The sequence below is a fragment of the Chroicocephalus ridibundus genome, chromosome 3 (genome assembly GCF_963924245.1).
Source record: "Chroicocephalus ridibundus chromosome 3, bChrRid1.1, whole genome shotgun sequence".
NCBI classification, from domain to species: Eukaryota; Metazoa; Chordata; class Aves; order Charadriiformes; family Laridae; genus Chroicocephalus; species Chroicocephalus ridibundus.
Genome location: NC_086286.1, coordinates 79338189 through 79349250, shown reverse-complemented (window position 1 = coordinate 79349250; position 11062 = coordinate 79338189). Strand labels below are relative to the sequence as shown.

The following is an 11062-nucleotide window of genomic DNA, read 5'->3' as shown; positions in this document are numbered from 1 at the left end:
TCTCCGCAGAGGCCGGGCCGGGAAGATGGCGGCGTCCATGTCGCCCTTGGTTACTGCGCGCTGCTTGTTGCGGGCTTCGGCGCGGCGCGCCGCCCGCCTGGGGCTCCCGGCGCCGCCCGCCGCCCTGCGGAGAGGTCAGTACCGCCGCGGGAGGGGGCTCGCCAGCCCCGCTGCCGGGCGAAGGGAGGGCGAGCGACGGGTTGCTGAGGCACCGCGCAGGGAGGAAGGGAGGCAGGCACACAGGGCACCGTGGAGCGCCTGCGGGAGCCGGTGCGTCCCTCCCCGCCGCGTCGCGGGTCTCCCCTCAGGCGGAGGTGGGGCCGGGCTGAGGGGAGAGGGCTTTGCCGGGGCCGGGCGGACGGCAGCCGGCGGCGGGACGCGTACTTGGCCCCGCCGCGGCAGCGCGCCCTGTCCGTGTCTTCACATTCTCCCGCCGGGGCAGGCCGGGGCGGCCTCTCCACCGAGCCGGCCACCGAGGGGCACGGCGGTCCCCGGGGACTGGCGCTGGGAGTCGGCCCCCGGCGCAGCGGGGGGTCCGTGGGCCGCCTCGCGGCTTCTCGAGTTAACGGTGCCGCTTCCCCCGTGTAAATAGGGGCTTCAGGTGGCTGTGGCGAGTGGGCCGGTGCCTGCCAAGGCGTTCGCTGTGCTTTAGGCTGTCTCGGGGGCTTTTTTTACCCTTAAAAGGTTTCTCCGATGTATAGAGCTGAGCTCTGTCTGGGTTAAAAAGTGAGTGTAATACACAAATTTATGGGGAGCTAGGCTTTGTTAACTGGAGGCTTAGGTTAGAAGCAGAGGTTTTGTTTTTAGTGAGAGAGATTCGTCCGCTGCAGGTCTGACAGAAGTGTGGGGATTCACGTGGGTTCACGGTGGGTCCCAGAGGCCTGAAAGTCAGTCAGTGGATCTGGGAGGGATGATACATGTTCACTTACACGTGTTATGTTGCAATAGTACAATATTTGTACATCCTAAAGAAAATAGGCAAGCTACAATCAGTAGTAGTAGTACTATATAGTACTACAATCAGTACTGTAGTTGTATATGTTTTATTTGGTGTTGGTCTAACGCTTTAAATCTGTGTAGATATGTAGCCAACATATTACCACTTTTAAAAAGTTGTCAGAGCAAATCCAGTGGCTTTAGCATAGTTCTTCAGCTTCCATGTTAAAGGAACTCAGGCATAGATCCTCAGCTTTCATGTTAAAGGGAAGGCAGTCCTTACATATGTTACTTAAGGACATCTGCAGGGGTGGGCAGCAACCACTGAATTGATTTATAGTCTTGTTTTTATGATCACTAGTTCATAGTCTTTTATTTGGTTTTGTGATTTGCTTTCCTCACTTCTGTACCTTTTCCTTAATGAAAAGACTTCACAAGTAGTATTTGTGTAGAGTTGCAATTTGACTGATAAACTTCTCTGTCTTTTTCTACTTTTCGTGAGTAGGTCAGATTGTTAAATGGGGTGTGCATAGAAATAGTACAAGTAATCTTTTTACAGAATAATGTCACAGGCATGTATGCCATGTATGCAAAAAAGCAGAATTCTAGTTCCAACTGATATGATTCTCTAAAAGCTTAAATACTGCTTCGTATACTGCCCAAATGAATGGACTACAAGAAGGCTAAAAAGGGGTTCAGTGATTCACCCAAGGCCATATAATAAGACAAAGGTGGGAGGACAGTCTATGTCCTTGTTCTCGTACCTTAGCTGCAACCTGCCTTTTCTTTGATTTGAACTGCTCATTCTTCCAGGTGTATTTTTTTTTTCATTTGTTTTGTGTGATATTGGCTTAACATTTTCAATTTGTGCAGATAAGTTTGCCTCTTTCCCCCCCGCACCCCCCAGTATGATTGGTTGGACTTTGCTTTTCTAAGCATTCTATTAAGCATTGGAAAGTAAATATTTTTTCAGATGGCCTCCTCTCCCATTCTTCTCATTTAGCATTGTAAAATATTTTGAAACGAGCAATTGTTTGGTGTTATTGTAGGACTATAAATGTATTTTCTGCTTTATGACTAGCACATGCTCTCTTTCCCTAGAAGCTTACATGCCAAGTCTTTGTTCTTCTGTAGGTTTAACGTATGTACTTAACTTCAGTGCATATGCTGAACTCATCCAAATCCTTGTATGCCATGGGGCAATTTACCTGTTTGAGACTGATTCTGCAAAACTTACACATATATTTAATAACAGATGAAACTAGAAAACGTTATTATCTACAGGTACTAGCCTGCAAAAAACCCTGTCTTTTCTGATCTTTTACTACCTTCAGTCACATTCTCCTGCAGGAAAATAACCTTTGGAGCTACAAGACTGTACCGCTGCCCTTCCCCATCACTGTGGTATCATCTAAGAAGGAAAGATTATGCAGCAGTTCTGTTACCAGCTTAATTATGAGTTTAGCGAGGTCTCTGATACCACCATCTGCCTGTTCGTAAAAGTGCCCTCTAACTTCGAAGTCCTCTTCTGTCATGGCAGATGTGTTTCATAGACAATTTTAGCAGTTTAAGGGTTTGGGGGTTTGAAGTAATTTGGCTTCGTTGTGACCCAAATTAGTATTATGAATTTCAGCTTGGCTTGTTGAAAACAGGACAGTTTTTAAAAGATGCTGTATATTACCTTCTCCTCTCTGCGCCCCCCCCAATTCCAGAGTTTGTGAAAAGCTCTTAAGGCAGAATTCTGTTGGCAGAGCAGTAATGAAAGAAACGTTATTCCTGTATATTCCCTTAACACTGTTTTAGCAGAAGCTGTTCCAGCTTCTTGATTGTGACTGTCCGCAAAGATGGCAGTTGGGTGATTTTGGGGTCATTAACTTCGATGCAGTTATAACTGCCGTGAGTTTGGTTTAGATGCGGTTCTTGAGTAACTATTAGTTGTAGATATGTTTTATCATTAAGACAAATAGTTATTAACCATTACAGCAAAGTGGCACAGAAAATGGCTAATTCTCCATCTCTTATGTCTTCAGAATATATTCTCTTCAAAATATGCTGTAATCAAACACAATTCTTGAGTGTGGTTCAGGGGTAATTAGATAAATTTAGCTTCCCTTATACTTAGAAAGGTGAATGTTGTCTTCAGCCTTAATCTCCGTGAATGAAGACTATGTCTAATCATACTCAGGAGGGAACGGTTTGAAGCATACATACAGCACAAGGGTTAAAGCTGATTTTTTTTATTTTTCATCCTCAGTCCCCTGAAGTGCTTGTTTCAACTTTGTTTCTAGAATTAATAGTAGGTGTTTTTATGTGTACTGTATGTAAGTATCTAGAGAGGTGAATATTGTAATCTGAAGCGTGATTTACCTTTTACAATAGGAGTTCAGTTCCATCTGTTTGATCGTTGCCTCTTTAACTGGATATTACTTATCTGTCATGGGTTTTCTTTTTCGTCCCATTGAAGGTCTACAATTCTAATCGTGTGTTTAAAAGATGTTTAGTTTGAGGGCAGTAAGAGAACTTGCAGGCCAAATTTGAATTCTTCTGTGGATGTACAATACTTTTTCTCTCTCAGAAGTGAATAATCATCTTAAATTCACATGAAATCTTTTTGTGTTACTTGAAAACTCACAGATTAGTAAATTCTGCAGTCGTGGAAAGATAGCAAAGATAAAATTCGTGTCAGGGAAGCCCATGTTCTTTTCCTAGGCCCTGAAATATGGAGGAACAAGGACCTGCTAGGATTTTTTCATGGTAATTCTCTTCTGACAAATTTTAGACATCACAGTTCAAAACCTTACATAATGAAATGCAACTACCAGGGGAAAAAAAAAAAGGATTACCAGGGTGAGTGGTGTTTACTTCAGTTACCCTTCTGTGCTCTCAGCCTCCTGGCTACTGTCAAGATCAGTTTTTGATATGCCACAACCTAGCTTCCATTTCAGATTGTCTTCTTACATAAATAACTCTAGTGCCTGCCTCAGCTGTGACTGTTGCTTTCATAAGCGGTGTCATTGAAACTCGCATGCTTTTTTCCTGTGTCATCTCAGACATCAGTTCTAAGTGGCAGTAGGAAAACTCAACAACATACTGATTAGTTTTTTTAATTTGCTGCTCTTTTCCAGAGCAGAAGGTCCCTGGAGTTAAGAACACTTTTTATATTTTTATCTAGCACTTATATTGGCAGTGGTAAATTAATGCCAGTCTACTGATGGTGTTTTAAGTTCCCCACTTTAAAGGAAATTTTTATAGTTTCAGACTGGCATTTTCATTAGGCATGTATACATTAATAAGTTTTTATGGCTTTAGTGAGTTTTTCCTCTCTGATTTCTCCAAGGCAGGATTTTGTGTGTACCACAGTAGGTCTTCGCTGCAGCTTGGTCTGTGATCCTCGGATAGGCAAACAGAAAGGCAAATGCAAGCAGTTAATTTTATGGTTTGAAATAAAGTGAGATTACACTTAAATATGTATGTTTTAGGAACAGGAATTTAATAAAAGCTTGCAACCTGGTGTCAACTCTTAAAGAAGCAGTTAATGTCAGGCTAAATGTGATAACATCCAACACTGTCGTGCACCCTGGAGGTGGGAAAGATAGGTTATGGATAAGCACACTGTTTTATGTAAAACTAGGTGAGTAACGAATTGACATTGTGATTTTGTTGTATCTAGAATGCTGCATAGAGATAGAAGATGCTTTTTCTGTGTGTGACACTTAAAGATTTCAGAGGGGAGCTAATAAAAATCAATTAACAGTTTATGTAAGACAAAGATTCGGTAATGAAACAGGAAGAGATAAATGAAAACCCATCTTTTGCAATATAAAGGAGAAGGCTGTAGGACTAAGATTAATGTGCTGAATTGTAAGTGATTCCTGTTCTAACAGTAGTTTCCTTGATGTAAAATTATGGTAGGTAATTGCCTGGTATTCCTCTGCTATATATTAAAATTTCTGAAGTTTCCTTTTCTGTATCGGTTCAGAAATAGACTACTATAAAAGCACAGTTGTGTGAATGATTTTTGCAATCTATCCCACAAAATGCAGATTAGAATTGAAGACCCTCATTTTTTTTTGTCTCTTAGGATAGTTATCACTTGAATAGCTGTCTTTGCTATTTACCTCTAAAACCTCCACACGCTTTTTAAGAGCATATGCCTTTATTTTGCAGCTACAAGTTTGAGTTTATCACTTACCAGTTACTGGGTATCTCCAGGTAGTGTATTATAGTGTATCTCATCATATTTAAATACCAGTGTTTAATATTATTTTAGGAGAACAGTGAGTAATTTGTCCCATGACACCCTCTGTCATCACTTGTGCATATTCTCCATCTCTGTCATCTGTTAATGACAAAGTATTTTCTTCCACTCCCAGGATGGTTAGCTGTAAATACATGTAATCTGAGACAAAAAGCACACTTCTGAGCAGTCCCACTGGTGTACTTTGTCCATGGCCAGGAAGGTCATGAGCCACAAACCCTTTCTTATCCCTGAATCAGCTTTTTTTTTTTTTTTTTTTTTCTTCTCCAATCTTGTGGTAAGCAGTAGGAACTGGTGGCTTTATAGGTATTATGGGGCACTGTCTGTCCCTCAGATTGAAGCTCTCGGAGCCATCAAGCCCTATGCATTGTGAAGGCACGAATAGTTTAGAGGTACAGACCACAGAATTGATGTTGATTTACGTTGGAGTGGAATGGCTGAAAACAAGATTAAAAAACTGTGAGAGATCATCTATGCCTTTTCCCCTTCCCTTTGGAGGTGGGTCAGGTATTGCTGTCCTGTTCCTGACAGATTTTTGTCAAATTTATTTTTAAAATTCATTCCCCATCAATGAAGATTTTATAACTTCTAGACTATTAATTGATTTCACTGCCTTAATTACAGTTATTGAAGTAGCTGTATAAATACAGCTTATTTCCTTTTCTCAGTACCCCGTGTGTATCTGGAGATAGCTGTGTGCTTTTCTTTAGTCACGTCTAAAGGTTTCACTCAAATTTTTGCAATAATAGACTTTGAACTCACCTTTCTTTATGCGATCTCTTTAGCTAGGGATGAGCTAATTACTTTTAATTCATAGCAGTAATTCAGTTCCTTCAGGGCAGGAGGATTTCATAGAATCGTAGGGTTGGAAGGGACCTCTGGAGATCATCTAGTCCAACCCCCCTGCCAGAGCAGGTTGCACAGGAACGTGTCCAGATGGGTTTGGAACGTCTCCAGAATTGGAGACTCCACCACCTCTCTGGGCAGCCTGTTGCAGTGCTCTGCCACCCTCAAAGGAAAGAAGTTCCTCCTCATGTTTAGGTGGAACTTCCTATGCTCAAGTTTGTGCCCGTTACCTCTTGTCCTGTCGCTGGGCACCACTGAAAAGAGCCTGGCCCCATCCTCCTGACACCCACTGGTGTGTAATGATTGGCTGAAGATGTAACCGACTGTCTTGCTTTGAAGAAACTAAGGTGTTACTTGCAATAAATAAACATGATTTGATCTAATTGCTCAGTTTTATCCTTCTTTTTTATAACTATATTCATTTTATGTTTCTTATAACAATTTAAAACTCTTCTTGTGTCTCTTGCAACTTCTCTGTGGGTCACAACCTACGGTTTAACAAATAGTCCTTTAAATCATCTTCTGCTCTCCCATTTAGTTCATACCTCTCATGAAATACGATGTGAAAATTGAAAAGTGCATTCCAGGGCGGACTATACCAGTATTGTATAGAACAGGTTTTTTTCATGTCTGCATATATTGCCCCTCATATATATACGTCAGAGTACTTGCATCTATTTTCTTTTATTTTATTTTTTTCCTCTAGTAGTGTTATCATTGTCAGTTTGTGATCTGGTGTAGCCCTTGGATCCTTTTCTGCAGAGCTGCTCTTTAGCTGATCGTTCCCCGTCTCTTCTGTTATTTATTTCCCCTAAGCACTATACTTCGTTCCTGTTGAATTGCAATCTATTTGTATTAGATTCTTTGTCAGTTTGTCAGACTTGCCTTGCCTCCCAGGGTGTTTGCAGTCCCCTCCTGACTTGCTGTTATTTGTGTTCCAGTCCATGTTAGTTTTATTTTGCTATATACAGGTCACAAATGGAAATTCTGGATTGCACCAAGCTGAGATTCTGACCCTCTCTGAAACTCTACTGCAAATATGCACTTGGTTTGACTGTAGTAATTATTCATTACATGTAGTTTTTCTTGCTGTTTTTATACCTGCTCAAGTAATTTCATTTGCAACTTATTTTCCTACTTTATGTATGAGAATGCTACGTGCCCCAGTGACAAAAGTGTTACTGCAATTAAGATGTTATTCATCTACCCACTAAGCATGTTATCTGATAAGAGAGGAAAACTTCTTGATCTAGTGCTGCTCCTGAGGAGCTGGTGTTGCCTTATATTTGTTACGTAGTTATCTTGTTAAGTACTTTATTTAAAAAAAAAAAAATAATAATTTGCTTGTACTTGTTCCAGTATTTCTGAGTGTTTTGAAGTTGATTTGACTGATGAATGAATTTCTGGATTTGCCTTAATCTCCTTTCTAAAGACAAAAATTGTTTCATTTTCCTATTATTTTGGAACCTCACCTGCTTTCAGTGAGGCCTCAGAGAAAGCTATTGGAGGCCGTTGTGTTGCTTAGGAAACTTACCTTTAGGGATTAATTTGCTTAGATCTCACAGTGTGCAAAATATCTATGTAGTCGATGATACACATTTTTCGTACTCAAATCTATTTCTTTTATTATTGCTACAAATTGTGTTACTCAAGATTATGGTTAACCTTTTAAATGACAGTGGAAGCAAAGATGATAGTAAATGCCTTTTCATTGTTAAGTTTCTGATCTTACTTATTTAGCAAGCCGTCTTTGTAATCCTGTATGTTCTTTCCTTTCCTAGTTATATCTCATTTTAAGTCTAGCAATTCTGACTTCTTTTAATAAACAGAATTTCTACTTGCGCATGGCCCTGTCTCTTCTAGGAAGATGATAATGTCAGCAGAGCAGGCTATGGCATTGCAGGGCTTCACAGCTATTGCCTTGCTTAGTGTGGTCTTTGACTCTTTCAACTTGCTTACGCAACTTCTGTTTTGGTCTCCTGTTTGCTGGATATAAAATTCTTTCTGACTAGTTTAGCCCACTGCTCTCTAAAGGATTAATTTATTCAGAGAAATGCACTTTGGTATTTTTAAATCATTTTGCCACAGTTTGCCAAAAAAAAATCTTCCAAATCTTACCAACTGTCCAGCTCAGCTCTTAGTGTGTGTGCTTGTTAATAATAAAAATAAATGCTAAAACATGCCACTAAAAGTGTTTACTACTGAAGTTAGAGGTTGATTTAATGAAAACCAAAGAGGTAACATACTCTAGTGGTTGTATAGGTAAGTAATGTATATTTGTCTTGGTGTAAACTGTTAAGAATGTGTGTAGTTTATGAATATAAGAGAATGCTTTTCAGAACTTCTTTATTAATAATCTGTTTTTCATTTTACAGCATACACAGCTCAGGGAGATGAGAAGACGGTCCCCGGTACTCCTACAGATGCTAATGCCAGAGCTTTATTGGTTTGCAACGGACCTTTAGAACATTATGACTTTCTGATTAAGCAGGAAGAGCTGAGGAATGATGAGCAACAGAGAAGAGTTGTACAGCACCTGCAGAAGTTGCATGAAAGCCTTAAAGGCTACAGCATCAGTTCCAAAAATCTTCTCTCAAAGGTGAGGTTTATAACAATAAAAATATTTTTTGCATGTATATTTGCTTCTAAGAATGTGCTTAAAATACATAAATTTCTGTCATTAACATGAGTCTTAGTTTTCCAGCTGGGTCTTTACAGATAGATCATTGTTTGTGTTTGGATCTCTGTTATTTCTCTTTTGCTTCGTAAAGTTCCAGTGACGCTCTAGAAGCAACCAAGTAAAATATTGTTGAAATAATTCTGTAAGAAAAACTGATATGACTTTGGTTATGTCCACTGTCTGCCCTTCCAAAAATGCCATTTGGCTATGGGAGAAGGGGGCCTAGACCAGATCTTAATTCTCAAGCACTGATATAACACATGTGTGTTTGGGTTACACATACTGAACACTGATGTTGTGTGTTCTTCTAATAGATCTTCCATGAATATAAGTGAAATTAGCCAGCAGAGTCTAAATAATTTGGCTTTGCAAAACATTGTCATATAGATCAGACATGACTTTTTTAAAGTATGTCCATTCTTTCCAGTGTTGTTAGTCTCCAGGTGAGGTAAGGAAAGAAGGAGGAGGTGTGATCTGCGTTTTTGGGTGCATCACAGCTCCTTTTCAAAGTATTAAGAAAAATTCGGACACATCCCTGTTGCACAGCGCCTTAGCAACCATACTGCCTTAGCATTAGTAATGCTAATAGCCTGCTGTTGCAGCTCTGTAACTTTTCCCTGAAGCTATTGACACAGTGTTTTCCAGAACCTCTGTCGCAGTATTTTTCATCTTGTTCTCATGCTGTATTCTCAGATTGTTGCTCTCATGGCCTTGCACCTGCAAATCTTGATAGCGTTGTTATGGCAGGTTCTCATGGGAAGCAACTAGAACTGGTGTGAGAAACCCTCCTCGGCTTTCCTTGCCTCTTGTTGTGTAGATTTGAGTTTATATCCTAGAAAACTAAACATAGTGCCCAGTAAAGTAGACAAGACATTTAGTTGCTTGGTAAATATTAGGCAATCATAGATGTGCACAGAAGCTGAACGACCAGTGAATATGCTTCATTTGCACCTGATTAACATACTCCTGTTAGCACAAATAGTCATAAACATGATGAAGGGAAACAAGAATAGGGTGTTTGACTGAGTCTGATGATAAAAGTATAGAGCTAGGAAAAAAGCATGGCAAAATATTCATTGCCATCATTATCTTTGCTTTGCACTGGAGAGACACCTCCCTACCCCTAAGAGGAGGATGTCTCAAAGCTGTCACTGCTCTCCCCAGCCAGTGACTGAGTGTTTTCCTTTTCCTTTCTCTCTTGTACTGCTTCTGTTTTTATTTTTTGTCACAAGTAACTTTCACATTTACAGTCAATGTATGCTGTCAGCTGCAGACCTTGCTATTAAATCTCCATGCCAGCCTTTGTCAGCATCCATTATGCAACACACCTCATCTCATGGGCATAAATCTAAGTATCTTAACTCTATTGAACTTGTTACCTAACCATGTACTTCCCATTAGAACCCCAGATTCTCCTGTTACCTGGCACAAATATTGTATTTTGTTTGCGTGGCAAGCCTAAGTGGTGTAGCGTGAAATCAGGGGAGCCAAAGTCTACAGGGCTCAAGTGCCTCTAAATGATGTGCTGTCCTCTGCCCTTTCTGCACCAAATGACAAGTTAACACTTTGAGGCTCTTGCGATATGTATTAGCTTCAAGGCATGAAAAAAGTAGAGAAGAGACTGTTGCTATGAGAACAAGTATTATAACAGCCTGTGTTATACCTATAGATGTGCCTGTTTCAAATAGGCAAATATAGCAGGGTGCACTGGGTATAGCAGGATAGCGCTGTGACACATTCTTGCCTATTAGATTGCCTCCAGCATCCCTTGAATGCTTTGAACTCATCTGTGTAGCTGAAGATCATGTATTTGCTAACCACGTGCTTGACTGGAAATGCCATAAATGTTTTCCTGCCTCCTGATAAAAGGAAGCAGACTAAACACCTAGGAAAGAGCCTTTTTTGGTTTGGTTTTTTTTTTTTTTTTTTTTTTTTTTTTATTGAGATACAGTGAGAAGAAACCCGAATGGGAAATAATTCCATGGAGCTGAAGTCAGGCACTCTGGAAGGAAAAACCCAAGAGTAGTGAAGTACAGGAAGCAAAGTGCTAAGGCAGGACTGCTGCTAGAGGGCAACGAATGTGTCTTCAGAAGTTCTGTTCTGGAAACAGTTGACCCGATCATCCTTATGGGTCCCTTCCAACTTGAGATATTAAACTTGAGCTTTAAAGAGGGGGTTTGGCCGCATGATCTCCTGATGTCCCTGCCGACCTAAATAATTCGATGTTTCTAACTCTGATGCTGGAATTGGAGCCAAACAATGGTTTGGGGTATACTTTTGTCTGCTCTGGCTGGTGTGTGAGCTCATCACATTGCTTATCTTTTTACTTTTGGGATTTCTTT

General features: G+C 40.5%; 1 protein-coding gene across 1 annotated transcript in view; it reads left to right on the top strand.

Annotated features, from left to right (window-relative positions):
• AFG1L (AFG1 like ATPase) overlaps positions 1 to 11062 on the top strand; it is a 75006-nt gene continuing 63944 nt past the window's right edge. Inside the window, exons 1-2 of the mRNA XM_063329836.1 lie at positions 1 to 134; positions 8416 to 8639. Coding sequence (XP_063185906.1) covers positions 26 to 134; positions 8416 to 8639 — 333 coding nt within the window. The 5' untranslated portion in view covers positions 1 to 25. The remainder of the gene's footprint in view (positions 135 to 8415; positions 8640 to 11062) is intronic.